We start from the raw sequence: 26,962 nt of genomic DNA, 5'->3' as shown, positions 1-26,962 counted from the left end.
ATGGTTGTGGTTCCATCTTTCTTAAATTTTTGTACCACTTTTGCTACAGTATTCTGACTGATAAGTAAAGCTTTGCTGATCATCTTGTAGCCTTCACCTTTGTGGAATTCTGAAGAGACAAGTTGAGCATCACTCTCCATTCAGGATCCAGTCACTAAAAGAGGTCGTTGTTGAAGAATGGAAAAAGATTGATGTTGCAAAATGTCACCAACTTGTTCATTCCATGCCTAGAAGACTTGGTGCTGTCATTAAAAATCATGGAGGCCATACAAAGTACTAGATGTAGTAGTTTTTGTTGTGGGGTGTACTCATTTTTGCACCACCCTAATTTGAGTAAAACTGAAAAATGTGTACTACAAGTTATATTATTAACCTTACTTTCACGTTATAAGTTAAACAGATGTTATATTAAACTTTGTCTTGTCAACATTTTGGAAAAATTGTTTGTGGTCACTGAATGTACTTAACCACTAGCTTTAAAAAAAAAAAAAAAAAAAAAAAAAAAAAAAACACACACGTGGACATCCTGAAGTCTCTCTCTCTCTCTCTCTCTCATTATCTGTAGCCGCTTTATCCTTCTACAGGGTCGCAGGCAAGCTGGAGCCTATCCCAGCTGACTACGGGCGAAAGGCGGGGTACACCCTGGACAAGTCGCCAGGTCATCACAGGGCTGACACACAGACAACCATTCACACTCACATTCACACCTACGGTCAATTTAGAGTCAGCAGTTAACCTAACCTGCATGTCTTTGGACTGTGGGGGAAACCGGAGCACCCGGAGGAAACCCACGCGGACACGGGGAGAACATGCAAACTCCACACAGAAAGGCCCTCGCCGGCCCCGGGGCTCGAACCCAGGACCTTCTTGCTGTGAGGCGACAGCGCTAACCACTACGCCACCGTGCCGCCCACATCCTGAAGTCAACCCGGGAAAATGTAGATGGCACCGGCGACCACTTGTAGTGATAAAAAGCACAAATGTGCACGTGTGCCTGAAGCGAGCCAATCAGAATCGCCGTTACAAATTGGGAAGGAAAAAAAAAAAACAAACAAACAAAATGGCGATCACAGGGGAGGCGGGGATGCTGGTTTATACGTCTTGTTTTTTGTAATGTACTCACTCGAAAATCATTTTTGTGCTTAAAGAAGCTGACCGTAGGTGTTCCCAAACAGGCCGAACTTGCTAAAATATTTCTGCCCAAGCGTCTTGGTTGGGCAAATCAGGCAATGCCTGGCATTGAGGCTTGAAACCCCCCCTTCAGAGCAGGGGTATCATTACTACTACAACAAAAAACCCATTTGAATGAGGAGCCTAATGTCTGAAGGGTCCATAAAATACAGACATGTGGAGTGAGTGACTTACCCCAACCAGGAGGTAGTGGACCCAGGGGGTCATTTTCTGCAGACATCATTGAAGCCTGTCTCCGGAGCAGGAACAAGAGCATGGCAAGAGTGGGAAAGAGAGAAACTGTGAGTGGTACACTTAAAGAAGTTGCTGCTTGCCTGCATCATCGATAGCTTGAACATAAACGCTGCTCGAGAAACGACCTTGCGGCTAAATAAGCGAATCACCATCATCAAACCGAGAGATGAGCTTAATCAGTAGGTCAAAGGCTCAGCAAATCAAAGGGCAGCGCTTCACTGATGGGTGGAGCAAAGGGGTGGAGTAGTAGAAACTCATCTTTATTTTTAAAAATAAAGTCATGCAGATCAGTAACCAAGCTACACAAAGTGGAAAACATCAGCACTGTTAATGTGTGTATAATGTGGCCACTGTACCGAGTAGAGGTATCTCTGGTTGAACTGGTGCATAGCTCCCTGTAGCTGGCTTCTCTGGGACTGCCACTGTTCAAAGTTGCGTACTGACTCCATGGTGGGCCGCTGCCACGTGGTGGTCCGGGTGTTGTGGTCTACGTAGTAGATCCGGCCACGGTTATCCACTCGCCTCTCCCAACTACGCCACACATACAACATTGTACAAACATGCAACGTGTAACTGTTTTCACATAAAACTCTTAACAGAACCAAACTCAGTCCACTTTAGTACTTTGCTCAGGACAACTGGGAACTTGGAATTTTCCAACTCGGAACTGCTTACTTCCCACACTAGACTGTTCACGTGAACTCAGCTGCCTGAAGTCGGAAAATTAATACTTGCTCAGTTACCCATCTACAAAAACTGGAACTTTTTTTTCAAGTGTTGGGTTAGTGCTTATTTTTTTTCCTTTAAAGTGGATGTTCTGTTAACAGCATTGAAAATTACTAGGGCTGTCGAAGTTAGCGCGTTATTAGTGCATTAGTGCAATTTAATTTGATCACGATTAAAAAAAAAAACGACGGCGTTATCGCAGGGTATTTAAACAGTGAATTGGGCTCATCTTGGTAAGGAACAATGCAGATTTTCGCGGGTGACTAGCATGCAAAATAAAGCTAGTTATAACATTAACTTTGTGGTAAAACGTAGCTCTACAACTTGTCAGATAAACCCGCAACATGGTCAGTTAAATTGTAGCCTGCATATGCGATGCGGTGCGAGTTCCGTTTACTTTCACTTTACCGGGTGAAATGTGTTGATATCTGATGGGCTACGATCGGGAATGCGCACATTCCCTTTTCTCCACCTGTAGATTGTACCCTTAGCAAAAAGTAGTATACTTAAAGTTCATTTTATTAAGTATGCTTCAGTACGAGTATAAGTATAGCAAGTATACTACAGACCATGTACTTTTAGTGTACTAGAAAGTATACAAATTTAATACTTTTTCGGACTAAATTGGAACATTTCAAGTTTATAAAAGTATACTTTAAAGTTCATTTTAAGTTTGCAAAAGTACACTTTAAAAAGTATACAACAAGTACACTCATCTATATACTATCAATGTACTTGGTATATCCCTCTTGCATGCTTAAAGTATACCACAAGTACACTTATCGATATACTTCTTTTTTTGGGCTTTTTTCACCTTTATTGGATAGGACAGTGTAGAGACAGGAAATGAGCAGGAGAGGGATCAGGAAATTACCTTGGGTTGGAATCGAACCCAGATCCCCAGATTTATGGTATGGCACTTTAGTTGACTGAGCCACAACACCCCTTAATTACATACTTCAAGTCCCTATTTTTAGTTTATTATTGTATACTTTAAGTATACTGTTATAAACGTTGGTTATTTCACTAGTTTACTTGTTATACTTTAAGTTTGCTTGGTATATTACTTGTAGCTTACTATTTATATACTGGAAATATACTCCTTAATGTATTCTTAAAGTTTACTCATACTGTATGTACACAAGAGTGTGATGCATTTACAAAATCACAAGACAGAATGTTGAAAACAAGTTTGATATATTTTCAAACATTTCAAAAATAAAGACCTATGAAATCAAGTCCTTCCTTACTGGAGAAATTGATCAATAAAGTCAAGTCAAAAGTTTTTCTGTTTTTGTGTATGATTTTAAGGTACATAAAAATAATGCAATTGAGCACACATACTATATACTGTAAAGTTTTAAACTCCAGCATTATAATATATAAATTAAATGTTAAGCATGAGTCAATGACTTGACCTTATTATGCACTTGGAGCAAGATATACTCAGTATTAGTACTTTGTGGCAGAAAAACGTGAAAAGTATACTAAAGTATACGTTTTAGTATTAAAGTATAAGTCTTAGTATTAATGTACTTAGTCTTAGACTTTTATTTATACTTTTCAGTATAAGCCAAGTATACTTCACTATACTATTCTTAAGTATATAAAATATAGTTTATAAAAAGTCAACTTCAAGTATACTTCTGCAGTTTTAGTAAAAAATAAGTATACTCATAGTACACTTGAATAAACTTCTTTTTGCTAAGGGTAGGTAGCCTAGCGATTTCCAAATAGCCTACTGCTTCACTTGAATGAACTTGCAGGAGTCAAACTACCTCCTCTTTGCTCTTCGAAGTGTAGCTTGCAGCCATTACAGTTGAGAAAAAAATATATAGTCTGTTATTTCTCCAAATCGTATTTTGCACATAGCCTACAGTATGCCCAACAGATGTCTGATAGGCTACATTGGAAAGAATATGCTGCATGCCTAGATCTAATATCAAAACCCGAATGCCAAATATTTGTGCATTAGGCCGATATATTGTCTATCATAGAGAAGATGAGCTTTATAATTGACATGGAGTATCAGAGCATATATTCAAATGTTTGCTCTGATGCAGAAATGTATTTGAGTACAATTTAAACAGATGTTTAAAGATTTTTTTTTGCGATTAACTACATAATTTTATGAGATTAATCGCGATTAAAAATTTTAATCGTTTGACAGCCCTAAAAATTACATGAAAGAGCAGTTTGATTAAAAAAAAAAAAAAAAAAATCTTGCAAAACACAAAGTGACATTTCAATAGTTAGTGACTTAAACAGAAACTTAAGAGTGCTTCAAAACTTAATCACACACCGGGTTCTCCAGAAAATCTGAAGCAGCCGGTTTAAACACACAAAATTAAAGGCAGAAGGTGGCTCTGGAATTTGCGGTGGTGAAGTCAAAGGCGTGCTAATGCTGGAGGGTCTGGGGGCATGCACCCCCCAGAAATTTTTTTAATTTGCATGCCTTCTCAGCAATTAAACTGCTAACCATTTCCCTGTAAAATACTTGCAAAATATGTATGAAATTTCCCTCCAGATGTGTGCGCGCTTGGCTTTCTCAGTTCCCCTCTGTAGTACGCTGCCTGGCTCTGTAACATAACTACATGGTAAGCTTATTTGGTGCATGCGTAATGTACGTGATTTGCTTCTGGCGTGGTATTGTGTATTGTACAGTTTTCATTTCAGCATAAACATTTTCACACAATTAGTTATTTGCACTTTATAAGTAAGAAGCTTTAGCTAAGAAACCATACACCTTTGGGGGACCTTCAGCACTCCAGGTAGCATCTGGATATGAAAATAAGAATTCTTGGATATGAAAATATTCATATCGCAATTTAATCGCACATTTTTGTCACATAAAAAACCATTGTAATTCTCTTATCAGCATAAAAAAGTGAATGGGCTTGCTTTGTACCAATGTTTTTTTTTTTTATTGCAAAGCATAACACGTCTTGACACAGCCACTGCAAAGTGAAACCTAAGTCGAGCACCGGCGCAGGGCTAGCAAGAGAACCATGAGTGAAGTGATCTACTGCTTGAGTTAGTCTACAATTCTAATCAGAGAGACAGGTTACACAGTGACGGTAGGCTTGACATGCTTGATAATATAAAGTACACTATTATATTAACTTTAAGTTGTTCGTTGATAAATATTGCATTGAATCTGATCTTTACTGTTTCAGCTCACTTAACACATTTTGTACTTTTACACTTTCTGCCTGTTGATGCGTCGCACTGTCCAATCAGAGGCGGCCAAATTTGCATATTACAGGAAGGATTTCTGGGATAGCATTGAGTTTACAGTTCAGAGGGATCTGGCTTCTTTAGACGCTGTCTTCTTAAAACTGAATAAATATTTAAAAAGAGCCAAATGAGCCAGTCTTTTGAATGGCTCTTTTCAAAGAACGGATCACAAAGATGCGGAGCCCATCAAAGAGCCATAAATCCCATCTCTACTAGCGCGCCCTGCCTGCGCTGGTTCTTTGGGGGAGGAGGGCAGACGACTCTGGCTATGCGGGGCGGGGCATTACAGTCTAGCTGCTATCGTTTTTCTAAGCAAAGTCTCTGTTCCAAGTTCCTGGCAGTTTCAAAAGCTTATGAAAAACCTACATCATGTCACAGAGCGATAATCTCGCGATACAAAAATTATCGCCGTTAAAATTGAGTCAAGTTAACGCGTTAATAACGCGACATTTTTGACAGCACTAGTATATATGAATGATTCGTCTCAATTTCGTGTCAACTAAATCTTAATAGTAACAGATCTAGATAAATCCAGTGACTACAGACCAAACTTTAATATGCCTAAAATCAATGTCAATAATGACTATCATAAACTGCCAGTGGTAAACCCTCTGATGATAATGTTCTTCTAATAATATTCTAAGTTAGTAAAAGTCAGACAAAAAAGTCAGACAAGTTGGTTAGAATCTAATGTCTGGTCTGATGATCTAACCCTGTCAGATATAGGGTCGTCTTGCTGCCGTCCAAAATAGCGACAGGCGATCCGCACTTTATCTTGGTGATTCTCTGATGTTTTTTCTTCGTAGTTTGGCTTTCGCCATTTCTATGGAATCAATTTTGTGCCAAAATGTTCATACAATACTTTTGAAATATCAAACAAAAATGACAAATCAAAATACAAAAAAAGAAAAAAAAAGTCAATTTTTTTTAGACTGGCAAACAAATTATTCGTGTAATCGTGCAAAATATCAGTCTATTACTCTTCAGAAACCTTTTATTTTTGTTCCGCGTCTTTCTCAGTTTTGTTTGATGTAATTTATTTTGGTTGCGATTCCAGCTTTCTCGTTTGCGCTCCCTGACTTTTTGCTTGCAGTTTTGGCACAAACTTCACGTGTGGGCGGGCTGTCCAGGAATGCATTCCCATTGGCTAACTTGTGTTTGACTGACAGCTACGCTCAGCCATTCCCTACTCGGATTCTGGCGGACTGTTTGACGAGTGAGCGATCCATTGACGGTAAACAAGGATCGAGTGGACTTCAGTGGCGACTATGATACTGAATTAATTCAACAAAGTGTAAATTCAATAACATAGTCGCCACTGAAGTCCACTCCATCCTTGTTTACCGTCAATGGATCGGTCACTCGTCAAACAGTCCGCCAGAATCAGAGTAGGAAATGGCCGCAACAGCCTCCGGGGGAATCGCTGAGCGTAGCTGTCAGTCAAACACAAGTTAGCCAATGGGAATGCATTCCTGGACAGCCCACCCACACGTGAAGTTTGTGCCAAAACTGCAAGCAAAAAGTCAGGGAGCGCAAACGAGAAAGCTGGAATCGCAACCAAAATAAATCACGTCAAACAAAACTGAGAAAGACGCGGAACAAAAATAAAAGGTTTCTGAAGAGTAATAGACTGATATTTTGCACGATTACACGAATAATTTGTTTGCCAGTCTAAAAAAATTGACTTTTTTCTTTTTTTGTATTTTGATTTGTCGTTTTTGTTTGATATTTCAAAAGTATTGTATGAACATTTTGCCACAAAATTGATTCCATACATTTCCACCAACGGAACTTCGTTTCATTATCTCATTCAAGAGAACGAAAGTTAAAGACGAGCAGGCGATAAATGCAGACGCAAAAAAACAAAAAATGGTTGAGTGTCGCGGGTTTTCTCGTGCTCTCGCGCGTATCATTAATAGCTCCATGTGTATGCTTTATCGGTAACTGCGAAGACATTGGGTGGGCTCAAGTGTGTACCCCGCGGCGTACCGAATTCTGTTCGATTCATACGCGCGCTTGATCTGCGCGCACATGCCTCTGGCTTTCACTCCAATCCCCCCGTTACGCCGATTGGTGTACCGACCGGGGAATCGGCATATACCGCGGGGTACACACTTGAGTCCACCCATACAACATCAGACACACGAAAAGCAGAAAGTCAACTATTAATTTTCATCAACATAAACGTATCAAGTTTTTTTTTTTTAACTAATCATGTGTAGTAAGGGTGGGCGGGAGATTTTTATGTTGTCAGCAGGAGGATTTTCTAAACATTCCCTAAAGCGGGAGATCTGGAGCCTCTGCAAATGTCAGAGAGCCACTGTTTCCTTCTCTGGTCGACTGTTCGGGGATTGGAGATCATTGAGCGTTCACGTCACGCAAGGCCCAGATTGTGGGGGAAATAATTTAAGATTCCACTGAAATAATCTCAAATGAGTCAAATGTGAAATCATCCTAAGAGGCAGCATTATACTGGACTCACCCTGGGGGTAGAGGCTGTGGTCTTTCCCACGTTGTGGTTCTTGTATTGTGATCGACGTAGTAAGTTCGGCCATGCGGGTCCTTCCGCTGTTCCCACCTACAGGGACAGGATCGAAACGTAATCGCGGCGTTCGATGGAACATCAGTGGCATGACCGTATGGAAGGAATAAAATACTTGAGGGCGTGCTTTTGTAGAAAAATAAATCCATCAATCAAATCACAGACAAGGGTGATGCAGGGCTCATGTTGTTCAGTGTGCACGAAATCAACAGCACTGTGGTACAAGTTACAGTCTTGAAATAAATAAACTGTCTAGCATTTGCGTTCATGATGATGAAATGTAACTTACCCAGGAGGCAAAGGGTCTGAAGTACTGGTGCTGGGTGTCTGCTGCTGAGGTTTGGTTCCACCTGTGGCTGTGCTGGTGCCCAGAGCAGCGTCTGCTGCAGAACTGGAGGATGAAGAAGCAGCAGCAGCAGGAGCAGCTACTGCCTGACTGGGTGCAGATGAGGAAGAGGAGGAAGCATCACTGCTGGGCTGAGTGTTGCAGGGTGCTGCCACAGACTGGTGTGTAGAGGACGTGGAGGTAGAGGGGAGAGCGGAGGCAGGTTCCTCCTCTTCCTCGGTCCCACCAGCAGGGGGCGGCACCAGCTCTTCTGGAGCAGTATCTGCAGAATTCTCCCCATTAACTGCAGGAAGAAGGGAGGGAAAGGTTTAACTACAAGACCTGAAAACAACTCGCAACGTTTAAAATTTAGACTGAGGAAAAAAAAAAAAGTCTACGGTGAAGTACTCCTCTTAAAAGGGACAGCCAAAAAATAGTGATGAAAGTAATAACTTATTTAAAAAAATAAAAGGGAATAATTCACACAACAGGGAAAAACAAACATTCTGTTGCACCACAACGCAAGCACTCATTGACTAAGGACCAAGTAGTCAAATACCTAAAAATAAGTGACAGTGAGAATTAACACTCCGTTTGACATCAAATTAACACCTTTTTTTTTTTTTGCATTTGTGTCAAAAGCTACTGAATGCCTTAATTTCCTTCGGGATAATATCCACCTGCCTGTCTACTGCGTTAATTACTTACAACCCCGATTCCAAAAAAGTTGGGACAAAGTACAAATTGTAAATAAAAATGGAATGCAGTAATTTACAAATCTCAAAAACTGATATTGTATTCACAATAGAACACAGACAACATATCAAATGTCGAAAGTGAGACATTTTGAAATTTCATGCCAAATACTGGCTCATTTGAAATTTCATGACAGCAACACATCTCAAAAAAGTTGGGACAGGGCCAATAAGAGGCTGAAAAAGTTAAAGGTACAAAAAAGGAACAGCTGGAGGACCAAATTGCAACTCATTAGGTCAATTGACAATAGGTCATTAACATGATTGGGTATAAAAAGAGCATCCTGGAGTGGCAGCGGCTCTCAGAAGTAAAGATGGGAAGAGGATCACCAATCCCCCTAATTCTGCACCGACAAATAGTGGAGCAATATCAGAAAGGAGTTCGACAGTGTAAAATTGCAAAGAGTTTGAACATATCATCATCTACAGTGCATAATATCATCAAAAGATTCAGAGAATCTGGAAGAATCTCTGCGCGTAAGGCTCAAGGCCAGAAAACCATACTGGGTGCCCGTGATCTTCGGGCCCTTAGACGGCACTGCATCACATACAGGCATGCTTCTGTATTGGAAATCACAAAATGGGCTCAGGAATATTTCCAGAGAACATTATCTGTGAACACAATTCACCGTGCCATCCGCCGTTGCCAGCTAAAACTCTATAGTTCAAAGAAGAAGCCGTATCTAAACACGATCCAGAAGCGCAGACGTTTTCACTGGGCCAAGGCTCATTTAAAATGGACTGTGGCAAAGTGGAAAACTGTTCTGTGGTCAGACGAATCAAAATTTGAAGTTCTTTATGGAAATCAGGGACGCCGTGTCATTCGGACTAAAGAGGAGAAGGACGACCCAAGTTGTTATCGGCGCTCAGTTCAGAAGCCTGCATCTCTGATGGTATGGGGTTGCATTAGTGTGTGTGGCATGGGCTGCTTACACATCTGGAAAGACACCATCAATGCTGAAAGGTATATCCAGGTTCTAGAGCTACATATGCTCCCATCCAGATGACATCTCTTTCAGGGAAGACCTTGCATTTTCCAACATGACAATGCCAAACCACATACTGCATCAATTACAGCATCATGGCTGCGTAGAAGAAGGGTCCGGGTACTGAACTGGCCAGCCTGCAGTCCAGATCTTTCACCCATAGAAAACATTTGGCGCATCATAAAATGGAAGATACGACAAAAAAGACCTAAGACAGTTGAGAAACTAGAATCCTACATTAGACAAGAATGGGTTAACATTCCTATCCCTAAACTTGAGCAACTTGTCTCCTCAGTCCCCAGACGTTTACAGACTGTTGTAAAGAGAAAAGGGGATGTCTCACAGTGGTAAACATGGCCTTGTCCCAACTTTTTTGAGATGTGTTGTTGTCATGAAATTTAAAATCACCTAATTTTTCTCTTTAAATGATACATTTTCTCAGTTTAAACATTTGATACGTCATCTATGTTCTATTCTGAATAAAATATGGAATTTTGAAACTTCCACATCATTGCATTCCATTTTTATTTACAATCTGTACTTTGTCCCAACTTTTTTGGAATCGGGGTTGTAAAACTTAATGAATATTTTCATATCTAAGAATTCTTATTTTCATTAGGTGCGGACATAAAAAGTACTTGAATTAGTCACCTACTTGTGAGCATTACTAATTTTCATGTAAACTTTTTCTGCAAAACTCGTGTTTATTTCATTTCTGTCTTTCACTCTGGAGGTCTTTGGTGGAACACATCTGGCTCTATGCTCTCTGAGCTCAGTCTGGCCAAAGGTGCTGACAGCAGCCGTACAGATTAACCAGCCTATTAATGAAAACGTACCACAGCGGAGGAGTTTTCCGCTGATGATGCACAGCAAATCTGAAACAAACCACCACCAGTACAGGATGTGCATTTAAAAAAGTGGCACACTTCAAAGGATGGTGCAATTCCTCAGCAAAACTGGTTCTCAAGAGCATTTCGACACAATCTAAAGAACACCGTCTGCATTTGTGAAAATGAAGCTCAATTCAAGCTTAAAAGACGAACGACCTTTACAGAAGCCCATGGCCTCCGGCCCAGATGGTATCCCAGCATGCATGACTCACCAGTCGTACTTGGCACGCTTCTGTCAGCAGGGTTCAGGGTAGACGGAGCTGTCTGGTGTGCAGGCGTGGACTCTGCGTCGCCGTTGAAGACAGGGGCTGTGCTGCCATCGCTGTTGCCGGAGGAGGTGGATGGGGCTTCGCTCTCCGCTCTGTGTCCGCCGTTCATTGAGCTGCATGATGCACAACACCCCACACACATGTTTAATACGAGGTGTAAATCGGTGCTTCAGATCATTCCTTCACAGACCGTCCTGGCAAGTCTGCTGGTTTATCCTATTTTATACCACAGCGCTCCTGAATACTCAAATCTGACTGATCAGGTGGTGTTGATTAATTTTCTATACCAGCAGCTTTGACTGTCGTCCCAGCGACAAGGCAAACCACGGATTCGGATTCCTACAGGAAAGTTGACATCAACAGCTCTCTGTTGACATGACCCTTCCTGTAAGAATCAGAATCGGAATCATTGCCGAGTACGCCTTCACATACAAGGAATCTGCTGTGGTGGTTGATGATTTCCCCCCCCCCCCCAAATAAGTACTTGTATAAATAGAATAAAAAGTAAGAACAATCTAAAATATACAAATTTGAAAAGTGGACATATTTAAAAATGACTTCAGTTCTGCTTTAAACTTGCTTTATTTCTTAATTAACGTGTTATTCAATTACGTTTTCGGTTTTAGTAACCTTATATCGTGACTCGTATTGGCAACTAACTGCAATTAAATATTATACTTATCGGCCTATTCGGTTTTTAGCCGTGTTGAATTTAGTTCGTTTGGTCGATGGCAGGCGTCGCTTATCCGTGTGATCTTCACGAGACTTGTGCGAGATTTCGAAACGTCAAGAGTCAGCGCCGCCATTTTGAAAACTGATTTCCAAACGAAGTATTGAGGTATTTCACCTGACGTCACAGGGTCACGTGACGCCCCGGTGTCCGCCATTTTGAACGTCAAGCTAGCTAATGTCAACAACAGTAGCTGGTATGTTACTGTAGCAATGTTTACGTTCAGTCATTTGGATGACTGTTAAAACCTTTCAGTCTCAAGTTTTTCCTTTACTGGATTTACTAGTTTACTGAGCTAGCACGCTCGGGCAAGCCGGCGGCCGGCTAGCGCGCTAGGGCAAGCCGGCGGCCGGCTAGCACACTAGCTCCCAGCTTGCCCGAGCGCGCTAGCTCAGTAAACTAGTAAATCCAGTAAAGGAAAAACTTGAGACTGAAAGGTTTTAACAGTCATCCAAATGACTGAACGTAAACATTGCTACAGTAACATACCAGCTATGATGTTGTTGACATTAGCTAGTGCTAACAGCTAGTTGCTAATACACTGCTACAACTACACCGACCCTAATAATACAGTTCTTGGTCATTGCCTGGTAACAGCAAATTTATAACGGGCCATGTCTCAACAGACTAAGAAGTTATTTCAATGACATTTAATAACATTTTGTTTATCCTGAGGACCGAAAGTAAATGAAAATGTGAACAAACCTTAGCTGTAATCAGATGGCGACCACCGGCTCCAGGGACGACCCGCTGATGTAGGCATGTTACCCAGCCTGACACAAAATATTTGTAGGCATCCAAACTCTTATACGCTTTCAGATCAATACCTGTGTATGGCGATGGGTTTTTAACGACATGGGTATACAGATCACGTGAGCCAAAGTCACGTAAAGACGAGGGCTTCGTGTACTTCCGTACGTCAGTGAACAATCCTGGTGGAAGCAGGTAAACGTCGTTCTCTAAGCCTGCTAACCTCAATTTTTGCAAATACCTCTCCCTCTGCTCGCCCTGTAAATGCCCTACGTCGCTGGATATTCTTTTAGGTTTTTCGTTTGTCGCCTTCCTCGCATTCAAACTGATTCGAGCTGTGCCGTCCAAAATGGCAGCGTCACATGACTTGGTCACGTGGGTGAAATACCTCAATTGCACTAAAACGAGTTTAAATGACGATTACTGCCTACTTTTTTCAAACTTTCCTGATTGCTATCAAAACACAAACAACTTCCGGCTTGATTACGTCAGCATTCGAAAGAAGGCGCGCGCGTCTTTTGACGACGTTGGTCACTTTGATTTCCGCTGTACGTTTTCCTTCCGTCCTACGATGTCTCGCACAGGTCTCAACTAATCTCGTTTATGCCCATTGCTTTGACATATGGACCGATATATTACATGGCGTATTTCAAACACTCATGACTTGCTACAGAAGTGACAAAACAGCAATCAAACATACATTCCTATATTTAATAAAATGAGATAAATAGAATTTTGATAAAAAAATTTGCCTTCAGTTCTCCTTTAACAGGTATGTGCAGGAGATGTTTTGAGGTCCAAGCTGTACACCATGTCCTAAAATGTGCAATAACTGGTCACAGGATGAAGAGCCGTGACGTGAACGTGTGAGAAGAGAACGTGTGTAAAGAGTTATTTTAATAAGCAAGCTGTACAGTGTGTGCCGGAATGTGCAATAAAACATTCACGGAATGGTTGGCACAATGATGTTGCCTCACAGCAAGAAGGTTCACGAGGCCCATCATGTTCTCCCCGTGTCCACATGGGTTTCTTCCACAGTCCAAAGACATGCAGTTAAGGTTAACATGGTCTGAGTTTGGGCTGAAGTGCTCCTGAGCAAGGCACCTAACCCCCAACTGCTCCCTGGGCGCTGTAGCATAGCTGCCCCCTGCTCTGGGTACACGTGTGTGTTCACTGCTTCAGATGGGTTAAATGCAGAAGAATTTCACTGTGTGCTGAAAGCAGATACGCAGAGCCATGGCCTCACTTTTTATTTATAAATGCCTTGAGACCTCAAGAATGGCACAGGAATAGTTTTAAGCATTAACAATAAATCTAATATAGTAATTTTTACGATTAAAATTATTCATGTAGGTAGCGGTCTGAAGTGAATGACCTTGACGTCACCACAGGAAGTCTATCGGTCTCATCGCCATTTCCGCTATACTAAAACACAGAGCTGACTGCAACTCCGATCCTCCATTTTGAGCTATTTTATCGCCATGCCACGTAGATGTGTTGCTGGCAGGTGCAGCAACACGACAGAAGGTGGATTTACGTTGCATTCATGGCCCAAGAATGTTCAAACTGCAAAGGTTTGGACGCGTTTTGCGAGAAGTTCACGGGCACGTTGGGCGCCTATGAAGTGGTCTCTCCTCTGCTCTGCACATTTTACTGAAGACTCGTACGAGACCTCTGATCTGTTAGAGCGCTGGCTATAAGCCCGTATTGAAAGAGGGTACAGTACCAACAATTAAAGGAAAAGAAAACTACAAGAAAAGGAAAGCAATTTCAGTTGCACCAGTTCTCCCAGAGCGTGAGTCGAGGGTTGTTGCTAAAACCCGGGATGTGACATATGGCTCGGGCAGTGACCTCTCCGCGGTTGTTGCTAAAACCGGTGACGTCCCGTGCCGTGTTTTAGTAATTGCCTGAGCCGAGCAGTAATGGCGGAGTACTCAGTATGGAGAAAATGGAGAATGAGTGGACCAGCCGTCTGATTTCTGCGCTGGATTTGTTTGCCTCAGCAGCAATATCTCGCCCTTATGTGGAAGAAGCGAATGAACAGAGAACTGAACGAACAACTGAAAGTCAGATTGTTTCAAAATAAATCAGCCACAAGATCGGCCTTCAAGAAGCGAGAACGCAGATGGGTAAGCTCCGACTCTCATTTGGATAGAAAACACTCGTGGTTTACCTGCATTTAGATTAATACATGTAACTTGTATTGTGTGTTTAAGTTACCGGTATAAGATTATTTAATTTGCTTCAGAATGTGATTGTCTCAGTTCATTTGATTATTTAATTAGCCTTTTACATTTTATCAGTGAAAATGCATGCATGTACATGTATGTTGCATAAGTTATAACACCCATCCTGTTTTAATGACCGTCAACCTACAATCAATGAAGTCAAATCAGTCTTAGTTGAGCGAGTCGGTAACGCTATTTCTTACTTTCACCATAAATTTTTATTTATATGACTTTGGCCTATAGCTGTCAAAGGCCTCGGCCTTAAAACCGGTTACCGCTGTGACGTCACACACTCAGGGCTGGCTGGCTCAGCGGGGCGGCTCCAATGCCAACTTTGCGGTTGATGTTAACTCTCAAAAATATATATACATTTTTTTATTCCCATTTATGCAGCATACAAGAGTCAAGGATGGAGATACTATCCACTCAGAAATGTATTTAAAAATAAAGGCTCTGCGTATCTGCTTTCAGCCTGTGCTTGAGTGTACATGTCACAAAGGCTTCTTGTTCTTGAATGAAGATGCATAACATGACCATGAAATGTGCAAAATACGGTTTTGTTTTTTTTGTCATTTGTAAACACCGTTTACAAAATACGGACGAGTCACGGAATACGGATTCACTGAAAATTAAAAAAAAATAAATAAATCTAGTACAAAGTTGTCGTCATCTTTCGGCTGCTTCCGTTAGGGGTGACCACAGCAAATCTGTTCCACATATTTGACTTGTCCACCCCTCCACAATCCAGCCGGGCTTTTTTTTTTTAGGGGGGGAAAACGAGTGATGGAAAAACCATTTTTATAGCTATTGCAGTATAAGCGATTATAACAAGTAACAGGAACTAAAATTAGGGCATGGAATTCATTACTAAATTTAAAAATAGGTATCCTATGGGTCCACGTGGCGACTGCTTAGAAATAAAATAGTTTTCTGATCCCATGTCCATACAGTAAATATAGCATATATATTTACTCTGAGGCAGTAGCCACAAAAATGAAGCGTAATCCAAGAAATTAACAATTTAAAATTCACAGAAGTAAGATATACCAAGTGTCTGTACTTTATATTATTCTACTCTTACCTCTTACAGTTTTCAAAACTGAACCCTCCGAACCGAGGCCGACACCCACACGCTGTCACCATGACCCAAACTCTTATTTCCCGGAAATGGCCCAGCGCTAGAGCTCAGTGGTCTCGATACCCTTTTCAACAACTTCCTGTAACAAGTGCGTCACAGCTACGTCACACATGGGACCACTGGCCGAAGAAGGTGAGGAAAGGGGGACAACCTGGAGTATATTTTAAAATAGGAACGCACTTTCCCTCAGTAATCAGCATAAACACATCAAAGCGATTTCTTTCATCTAGTCCATTTATTTCGAATGGTGAACCCAATTGTATACACTCGGGGGGGGGGGGGGGGGGGTATGCAAACGTAGCGACGTAACTGACGTATACAACGACGTAACTGACGTGGCTCCCCTTAGAACCGCGAGCTTTGGAAAAGCAAACTGGTTCTCAGCTGGCTCGTAAGTTGAACGAGTTGTGAACCAGCACCAGCACTGGCCCCGAACCTAGCCTGGGCCCGCCCATCCTAAGCGTGACACAATACGAGGGCCTGTTGCGAGCTTAGTCTGGCCAGGCAAGCTATCTCCAGCTCTTCCAAGCTCCCGAAAAATCGGGAGCCAATCAACTTTGAGCATCTCCAACGGCCCTGGGTAGAGGCGTGTTCAAGGCACTGACGTAGTAGAACTGTGACCGGAAGCCATAGATTGTTTACAGAATCTATGCCGGAAGTAGTCTGGTTAACACCAGACCATATCACAAGTGAAATATGGTCTGGAATCCGCCTATTGAATTTCTCGTAGGGGAGGTGTGGTTTACAATTGTCCAACGGCCGTTTATTGGACGTTGCGAATGTCTATCATTTGGCGTATACGTAGCCCATGGCCAATCATGGCAGTTGTACCTGGTGACGTAGTTAGAGCGACGAAGAGGCGAAAAAAAGACTGTAACGCCAAACGCTGTTCTTTTTTTAAAACAAACTTTCGCTCTAAACTATTCAGAAGTGTCTAAAGCTTGATCGAAAGTTTGGTTCGTATCGCTTGCCGCCATGTTAAATGTGATCCGTAAACAGTCCCAAATAAACAATAAGCTTCCGTTTGTCGAGTAGTACGAGTCACCGTCTTTCCACCCCTCCCCACTCTCTGATTGGCTCCCTAACTCAGGCGAGCCTTTAGACCATAGTTTCCATGCTGTCTTTTCAGATCGGAACGATTGTGCAAAGCAGCATGGGATTTCCCAGGCTATGCCGGAAGCGCTTCATTCACTAGAAACATTACGAACATGGAGCAAGTTCTCATTGAAAACGGAGCAAAGAGCAGCCCTGGAGGTATTTATTGAAAGGAAGGACGTTTTCGCCTTGCTCCCGACCGGCTTCGGTAAGAGTTTAATCTACCAGTTAGCCCCGTCGCGTCGCATACGTCAGAGGAAAGAGTGATGTGATTGGTTTAAGCTTCGTCACAGCCTTTTCTGGCTTCGACCAGTAGCAAACTGAGGCATTTCAGGGAGGCGGGTCAACCACGCGCTTTGGGAAACGGTTGGGCTTAATATCTTTGCCAGACCAAATGCTCGCAGAGCTTTGAAGTCACGTTAGCCAGACTACCCCGAACCAGCCCTGGAACTGATCTGGTGGAAAAGGGGTATCTGGGATGAGGCGTCACTAGAAAATCAACTTCAGGCTCAGCTTCCTGTTGGACGACATTAAACCGTTCATTCCCCCCCGTCTGCATTAAAACACCTATATAAAATCAACTAAGGAGGATTAAGCAGAAATGAAGCACTTATTGAAAAAAAATCAATTTGTGCTTCACATGACATATTTAAACACATCAGCTAATATGATTCTTCCATAAGCCACACAACTGACGAGATATGAAGGAGTAATCCGATCTTTCAGCCTGATAACTGAAAGAAAGCACTTCTTCCAACAGCACGGTTGCCTGTGGCATGGTCACATGACTGACGAAGAGGTGGCATGTTGACGATGTTTTGTTTGCAGGCAGAATAAAACAGGGCATTAACAACCCGCTTGACTGCGACACGGAGCCCCCCCACCCACCCACCACACGTGTCTAACAGATGGTGCATCAATAAATGCCTGAGCTGAGGCTCAGACACAGCAGAGATGTTTCAGCAGCAGGGTGGAGGTGCGTGGGGCCTGACACTTGGACAGGAAATGACAATGGGTGGGACAGGAAGCTCTGCCGAGTAAACATCTGTCCGAATTATTCTCACCACAGCGTGCGACAGCTTCGCGTCTCAAAAGCACTTCCGCTTGAGAGTCCGCAAATCTGAACAGCTGCACCGAAAGCCTGCGAGGACGTGTTCTGATCCGAGGTGGTGATTGTGTAATGCCGAAAACGTTTGCTAGAATCAGCTGGTTTGAGTGTCTGGCCAAAGAGGAAATGAATGAATCATCAGGCTGCTACAAAATTCCTGGTTACAGAGGGCAAAGAGGCGCTTCGGCCTGGGGAGGAGGGGAAACCCACAAGGGAACTAAAAAAAAAAAAAAAAAGTTGCAATGATGCATTCTCACAGGACAAGGACAAATATAGTCCCAGCATAATGACGTATACCAGGAGACAGCGTTTTTCTGCCTCATATAGCTGAGTCAGGTGCAGAATCTGTGTACAAGTTCTCAATATTACCGGAATCAAATCCCAACAGCTCAATTTGGATTTCTTTTTACAGTCCATCTTAATACATGTAACCAATTCAAGCAGTTTCACACTCACTATGTTCTGAAATCATGTCTTCGATATCATTATTACATGATTACTTCATCCCCGAGTGTGTGTCCTTACCTGTTCTGAGTTGTGGTATTTTCCTCCCCATTCTCATGAATAGCATCGCCATTCTGCTGAACTTCTTTTGGAAGAGAGAGAGAGAGAGAGAGAGAGAGACACACACAGACATTAAATGCAGTTTAACTGCTACTTTAACAAGAGTGTTCTGAGAGCACAATATCCCCCGCTGGCAACTGTGCAATCTCACCAGTAAAATGCAACATTGCAATATAACAAAGAACCCTGCCAAGTTTCGTGAAATTTCTCCAAAACTTAAGAGAGGAGTTGATTTCAGAAGACGAGTACCCTTCTCGGGATGGACGGACGGGCATCGCCACGACATAATCCCCCTTCAGGCCTTTCGGGCAGCAGGTGAGGATAAAACATTTTGCCAAATTACATGAAATTCCTCCAAAAATTGTGAGGGAAGTTGATTTCAGAAAGCGAGCACACCTTGATGAAATTGCCAAAGTTTGTTAATAATCAAGGGCATAACTCTGGTAAGATTTGCCCAAATTAAATGAAATTTCAATATTCGTACAACTGTCATATAACAAAGCCTTTTGCCAAGTTTGGTGAAATTCCTCCACAAACTGTGAGAGGAGTTGATTTCAGAAGAACGTACACCCTCATGAAATTGTCCAAGTTATTGAATCAAGGGTCAAAACCTCTGGTAAAATTTTCACAAACGAAATTAAAATCGCAATATGCATATTACCGTCATATAACAAGGCCTTTTGTCAAACTTCGAGAAATTCATCCAAAAATTGTGAGAGGGGTCGATTTCAGAAGGAAAAAACACTCATGAAAATATAGCTGCAAGCAGCAATGTGGGGGTCGAGCAGAAATGGCAACGTCCGCAATGGTCTTCAGATGCAACACTGACTGCACGTTACATGACAAACAACCAAAGATTCACAGAGATGTGAACTTATCTCTTGCCTGGGGGCTTTTGGGTAAATGCTTTAAAAACTAGAGGTCAAAGGTCACCATATTTAATGAGTGCCCTCAGGATAGGGTCAAGAGTCTATGTACCAAGTTTGAACTTGGAAGGTCAAACCGTTCCTGAGATATGACCTCACTTCCTGTTTGGCGGCTTTGCCGCCGTTTTCGTTTGGCTGTAGCAGGCAAACGCTTTGGAACTTCTAAACCGCTATAAGTAAGTTTTGTGGGGAATGGCCTGAAGACCATGTGTTCCAATTTTCATGACAATCTGGCTAAATTTGCGACCGCTGAAAATTGTTTCACTTTCAACAAAATCCAAAATGGCGGAAAATCCAATATGGCGGAAAATGACATCATAGGGTGCGTTGAACTCGGCTTGACCCAAGGATTCCAACGGTACCAGGTTTTTGAAAATCGGGCATACGGTTCAAAAGTTACATTCATGGACGCAACTCCAAATTTGATCCATTGGTGGCGCTAGACCGCTTGACTTACATATATGAAACTTGGTCAAATTAATCAGGGTGGCATCCCCAATGTGTGCGCAAAATTTCACTACTTTTTACCATACGGTTCTATAGGTTGCCATAGACTTCCATTACGGAAGAAAGTTGAACAATAATAAGAAAACATAGAAACACAAGGGGGGCGGCACGGTGGTGTAGTGGTTAGCACTGTCGCCTCACAGCAAGAAGGTCCTGGGTTCGAGCCCCGGGGCTGGCGAGGGCCTTTCTGTGTGGAGTTTGCATGTTCTCCCCGTGTCCGCGTGGGTTTCCTCCGGGTGCTCCGGTTTCCCCCACAGTCCAAAGACATACAGATTAGGTTAACTGGTGACTCTAAATTGAGCGTAGGTGTGAATGTGAGTGTGAATGGTTGTCTGTGTCTATGTGTCAGCCCTGTGATGACCTGGCGACTTGTCCAGGGTGTACCCCGCCTTTCGCCCGTAGTCAGCTGGGATAGGCTCCAGCTTGCCTGCGACCCTGTAGAAGGATAAAGTGACTAGAGATAATGAGATGAGATGAGAAACACAAGGGGGTTCTGCAGCTTCGCTGCTAGACCCCCAATTGTCAAAGTATAAATTTTGTTCACCAAGGGCTGCAACTCTGGTAAAACGTGACCCAATTGAACGAAATTACAATATGTGCATTACCGACATATAACAAAGAATCCTGCCAAGTTTCGTGAAATTCCTCCACCAATTGTGAGAGAAGGTGAGCACCTGGGATGGACGGATGGATGGACATCACCACGACATAATCTCCCTTTGGGCCTTTCAGCCAGCGGGGGATAAAAACGCAACATGGAAACCAAAATGAGATGATCAAGGGGTTGTGAGAGGAGAGAAGTACTCACTGGTTGTAGTGGTGGTGACGGCATTTCCATTGTGTAAAGGCTCCTGGTCAACAGCGAGGCCGTCCAGGATGACCGTGAGCTCTCCAGAGGTCACGGTACCATTTTTGCTCTCCAGAGTCAGCTTTAGCACCTCCTTTACGTTTTCAACTAGACCCACACAGACGACATGAACACGTCACACCACTGACGAAAATAACCAGAACGTCAAGGTTCTGTCAACGTAGCTCATCTGGCCTGCCATTAAAACAACTCTGACTAACAAAACAAACATGCGACAACGTGAGAGAGGACCAACCTCCACAACAAACTGTTTACAAGAAAATCTACAAACGAAACTTTGCCGTTCGTTCCTTATTGCAAGATCGACCCAAAACATCGATCAGAACCGAATTCGCATGATAAATAAGACAGCAGATACAACTCTAGTCAGAAGAAAATGTGTGTTAACTTGACCTAATGATTAATTTGTTCGCAAAACATTGACAACACAACGATCAAGTGTTGTGCAGAAGGTCTAGTTATTTCAAATCACCAGAACTGAAATCCATTAAGAACTGAAGAAAGAACGGAGATACGATTTAACTGAAAATAAAAGTTAAACAAAAACTGTTAACGGGAAAATCAACAAACAAACGACCAAGTTTGCTCCTCAAGGGAAGATCTACCAAAACATCGATCAGAACTGGAATCGGATGAGAAGTCAGAGAGGAGGTACAATTCTAGTAAGAGGCCTGGAAGATTCATTAATTTGGCCTAATTAGTAACTCGTTAGCAAAAAAAAAAAAAAAATCTGACAAAAATAACAACCAAGTTGTGTGCGGAGTGAGGAGTTCTTTCAAACAAAAACAATCGGAATGGAAATCCGCGGAGAACTGATGGAGGAGATACGATTTAACCCAATTGTGGACGACCGACGCCACGCCACGCCACCAGCTCATCGGCTTTATGGTCAGATAAGCTAATAATCATCTTCAAGAAAGGATGAGTGGTCTTTTTTTTTTTAAAAAAACATCTGGATCTTTGGAGAGAATGTGGAGAGGTCCTTGCTGATTATGCTCATATTTTTTGGTCCTGCCCCTCCATCCAGTTTTTCTGGAGGGAAGTGGCAAAAATTATTTCAAAGGTTCTATGTTTTAATATGAATGCATCATTCACAACTCTCTACCTTGGGAATATGCCAGATGGGTTGAGTAGAGCTGATGTATACCTACTTAGGGTCTTTCTGGCTGCAAGTAAAAAGGCCATCACAAAATGCTGGCTCCAGAAAAATGCCCCCACTACAGATTCTTTTGTTAATATTGTAAAACAACTACATGTATTAGAGCAAATGACTTACTCAGTCAGACTCCAAAAAGATCTAGGGGAAAAACGATGGCAGAAACGGCAAGCCTATTTAGCTAATGAATGAGACTGTATGCATGTACTGGGTATGATACTTTGTCTTTTGGATTTACTGATCACCCCCGGACCTTGAATATGGGTAATTGTTCAATGTTTTGTTTTTGTCTTTTGTTTTAACTTCCTGTATTAAAAGATGAAAATGATCTATAAATAAAGAGTTTAAAAAAAATCTGGATCTGTCGTGTGTAAAACTGGGATGTACATGAAAATACAAGTTCCATTTTTCTTGCAGTAGAAACAAAACATTTTATGGACTCCAGAATAATTTATGGCAGGGCTTTTCAAAGTGTGGGGCGTGCCTCCCCTAGGGGGCACCAGAGTTCTTCAGGGAGGGCGCAACGTGAGGAAAAATAAGCCAGAATAAGTTACTATTGCGGACATATAGCGAACTTCAGCTAGCCTTTGCCAGAGACAAAAAATGGATCGATTTTTAGTACCTAAAGCTCCAGTGAGTGAGGAGACAGAGTCTGGGCCAAGCAACAAAAGAAGGAAGTATGACCACGATAATTTAAAGTTTGGATTTTCATGGACTGGATCTGAAGATGCTCCACTGCCACAGTGTGTTGTCTGCCAAGAGGTGCTAGCTAACGATGCTATGAGATGTTTAAAATGTGTAAAACAAGATGTTTTTTTTTTTTTTTAAAAAGCACAGATGTTTAAAATGTGTAAAAAAAAAAAAAAAAGATGTTTTAAAAAAGCACAGATGTTTAAAATGTGTAAAAAAAAGATGTTTTAAAAAAGCACAGATGTTTAAAATGTGTAAAAAAGATGCATAAAAAAGTTTTTTAAAAAGCACAGATGTTTAAAATGTGTTAAAAAGATGTTTTAAAAAGCACAGATGTTTAAAATGTGTAAAAAAGATGCATAAAAAAGTTTTTTAAAAAGCACAGATGTTTAAAATGTGTAAAAAAAGATGTTTTAAAAAGCACAGATGTTTAAAATGTGTAAAAAAGATGCATAAAAAAGTTTTTTAAAAAGCACAGATGTTTAAAATGTGTTAAAAAGATGTTTTAAAAAGCACAGATGTTTAAAATGTGTAAAAAAGATGTGTAAAAAAAGATGTTTTTTTTTTAAAAAGCACAGATGTTTAAATGTGTAAAAAAGATGTTTAAAATGTGTAAAAAAAGATGTTTTAAAAAAGCACATGTTTAAAATGTGTAAAAAAAGATGTTTTAAAAAGCACAGATGTTTAAAATGTGTAAAAAAAGATGTTTTAAAAAGCACAGATGTTTAAAATGTGTAAAAAAGATGTGTAAAAAAGTTTAAAAAAAAAAAAGCACAGATGTTTAAATGTGTAAAAAAGATGTGTAAAAAAAGATGTTTTTGTTAAAAAGCACAGATGTTTAAAATGTGTTAAAAAGATGTTTAAAATGTGTAAAAAAAAGATGTTTTAAAAAGCACAGATGTTTAAAATGTGTTAAAAAGATGTTTAAAATGTGTAAAAAAAAGATGTTTTAAAAAGCACAGATGTTTAAAATGTGTTAAAAAGATGTTTAAAATGTGTAAAAAAAAGATGTTTTAAAAAGCACAGATGTTTAAAATGTGTAAAAAAGATGTTTAAAATGTGTAAAAAAAGATGTTTTAAAAAGCACAGATGTTTAAAATGTGTTAAAAAGATGTTTAAAATGTGTAAAAAAAAGATGTTTTAAAAAGCACAGATGTTTAAAATGTGTAAAAAAGATGTTTTAAAAAGCACAGATGTTTAAAATTTGTAAAAAAAAGATTTTTCAAAAAGCACAGATGTTTAAAATGTGTAAAAGAAAAAATAATGTGTACAACATTAAGTATAGCAACAACAAAAATTGTGTGTGTGTGTGTGGGGGGGGGGGGGGGGGCGTTGTTTATTTGCTCTCTGAGGGGGGGCTGACTCTCCCACACTTTGAAAACCCCTGATTTATGGTAAATGATCCCACTTTAAAAAAAAAAAACACACACAAAAAAAAAAAAAAAAGGAGTATTTACACACTTCTTCCAAGAACAAAGTTAACCCGTATGTACACACACAGATTACATTTAATTTGCAGAGCTAATCTTATTTCAAAACCCCTCTAGTTAGTTGGTACTCGAGTCATGTCCTAACAGGAAAAAGGAGTGTGTAGACAGTGTGTGAGAGATTCGTACGCTTCCTGTCGTGTTGCTCCAGGGCTTTGCGCAGGTCCAGAGTGGCTTTCCCCAGCAGAGCATCTGCCTTTAAAGTGTTATGGGTCCATACTTTAAACTCCAACTGCGAGTGTGGTGTTACATTCCTACACACACAGAGAGAGAGAGAGAGAGAGAAAAAAATGCAGAAGAGCACTGAAAGCTATCAGCAGGAGGAGCCAACAGTTGATAAAATAAAGTAAGGACAGGAGCTGGCTCTACTCAGAAGCCCTTTTCAGATCAGATTAGTTTCAGACCAGGTGGTGAAGTATTACACTATCGGAGTATCTGGCACTAAAATCCGTTCGATACAAACTGCATGTTCCAGAACAGTATCCGTGACATCCTGTGCGGAAAAATAATGACGTTTTTCTACTTTTCCCATGCCAGGCACGACACTCCAGGAAGCGCCTTTTTCCCCTCGTCCTTTGCCAAAACCGAACCGGAAGCAGGTACGAGCATAAATTGATGAACAAAATATATACAAGGTCCAAAAAGACTGGCATGTGGAGGCTTTTAAGTTATCCTACTTAAAACTACAGTATTCAAATCAAGCTCAGCTTGTGCTAACGGACACACTCTGCTACAAGGGCTTATTTAAAGAAGAAGAAGAAAAAAGCTAATAATTTACTTCGGATTAAACAAGTCATCTTTATTATCCACAGACAGATTTTTTTTTTTTAAATCGACCTTGCATACATCATTCAAACACTCCCATAGAAAGATGCATTTATCTTGTGCAAATCGAACAAATCATTACAGATGTCAGATGGTGACCTGACCGGACATATTTCACAAGAAATGTTCCATCCACATTGACAGGATATGAGCAATCGCACGCTCCATTCAGCTACTGCTTTACTACTAAGATACCAGCGCATATACAGTACAGTGAGTAGAGTAAAACAAAAATGGTGGAGTACATCAAGTCAGATCCATCACTACCATCAAGTATTTAAAAGTAGACGGCCTTTTGATTTCATAAAACCGGTGAAATGCAGTTCCGTCTGAAATTGTGTCATTGTGATCTGTGTTTATTTCTGTAATATCTCACAAAACATCAGGCCATTCTGTGGCTGGGAAGTTATTTTATTTGAGGGCATTCCTGAGCAAATAATGTGCATGAAATCGCTCGCTTTGCGCAGTCAAGCAGACAGAGGAAGTGTACGCATGCGCAGATTCTATCGCTAAATGAACGGCTGATCACACTGAGGTGCTCGCTGACGACAATATTTATTTATTTGTTTGGTCCTGTGTTTCCTTTCCTTCGTATATAACATATCTTTTCTTCTCGCTTTCCGTTACTGTAGTCAGTCGTTCACGTTTCATTCGCACACTCACGTCCTCCATTTTTCTCTCCTGTTTCAAATTTGTATCCCACAATGCCTTGCGCGAACGGGGGAAGCCCACCACGTGACACATGATGTCGTATCTTGAATTGGGTCATGGTGAAGCAGGAAAAAATAGCAGAGAATTTAGGGCCATGTGGCCTTAAAACTGATTAATTTTTCTATTTTTAAAAAAATAATAATAAAATTGGAAGTCTGGGATTTGAATTCAGCAGCTTTCAGTCCACTAAACAAAAATAACTGGGTGTCGGGGAAAATTCTTTTTATGAACTACACTTGAAAGAATCTGAAAGGCAGTGTAGCTTTAAAAGGAACAAAACAGCAAAAATATAGTCATCCCCCCCCAGAAAAAAAGAAAAATCTCCTGTTCCACATTCCAGCCAAGTTGGTGGCGGTAATGCACCTTTAAGTTGGTTTGCCAACTGCGCAAAAAAAAAAAACCCTGAAGAAGGAAATGGCGGAGCGTGTTGCTGAACCAACCGAGGATGAAATTAAAACTCTCCTCAAAAACAAAATCACAGAAAATTTAAATTTGAAAAAAATGTTTATATATTAAAAAAACAAAAACAAATGAAAGTATTTGATGGTAAGAATTTGTCTTTATTTTTCACAAATTGCTACGATCATTTCACCTGTTTGTTTACATTCTAAGCGGAAACTGTTTCGTTGGACATTTTGTATAAAAAAAGATTTTATCTAATTTGCAAAAAAATAAAAATGCTCCGTTTCTCAAAATCCAGTGAATGTAGATAGAATAAAATGGTTATTCCACTCAACCTTATCGTACATGGCTTATAGCTGTAGTGGGGGCTGCCATGCCGTAGCCATAGTACCCACAATTCCCTGCTTCACTTTATGGCCCATCTTCTCCCCTTCCACTGTTACAGCATTGAACACACCAATGCCTGTACTCGATGCCATGTTCTATCTCCGCCAATTCTTCTGACTCCCTGTAATGGTATTGGATACAGAGATGATACCGGATACCAAATACAGTGATGTCACGACTGCTTTAAAACCCGCGGCAGAATCGAAATTCCCTCCGTCTGGCGGTGGATCCCCAC

General features: G+C 41.1%; 1 protein-coding gene across 2 annotated transcripts in view; it reads right to left on the bottom strand.

Moving 5' to 3' along the window:
• The window catches only part of LOC132887113 (NEDD4-like E3 ubiquitin-protein ligase WWP1), an 84,392-nt gene that overhangs the window by 36,646 nt on the left and 20,784 nt on the right, over window positions 1-26,962 (bottom strand). Inside the window, exons 4-11 of one of the 2 annotated variants that reach the window (XM_060922496.1) lie at window positions 24,532-24,656; window positions 21,010-21,156; window positions 18,730-18,793; window positions 11,099-11,268; window positions 8,220-8,559; window positions 7,871-7,966; window positions 1,782-1,956; window positions 1,366-1,420 (exon numbers count right to left, since the gene is read on the bottom strand). In XM_060922496.1, the coding sequence (XP_060778479.1) occupies window positions 1,366-1,420; window positions 1,782-1,956; window positions 7,871-7,966; window positions 8,220-8,559; window positions 11,099-11,268; window positions 18,730-18,793; window positions 21,010-21,156; window positions 24,532-24,656 (1,172 nt within the window). The remainder of the gene's footprint in view (window positions 1-1,365; window positions 1,421-1,781; window positions 1,957-7,870; window positions 7,967-8,219; window positions 8,560-11,098; window positions 11,269-18,729; window positions 18,794-21,009; window positions 21,157-24,531; window positions 24,657-26,962) is intronic. The other variant, XM_060922497.1, reaches the window with a different exon arrangement.

This window comes from Neoarius graeffei, chromosome 5 (assembly GCF_027579695.1).
Source record: "Neoarius graeffei isolate fNeoGra1 chromosome 5, fNeoGra1.pri, whole genome shotgun sequence".
NCBI lineage: Eukaryota > Metazoa > Chordata > Actinopteri > Siluriformes > Ariidae > Neoarius > Neoarius graeffei.
This window is presented reverse-complemented; position numbering and strand designations above follow the sequence as displayed.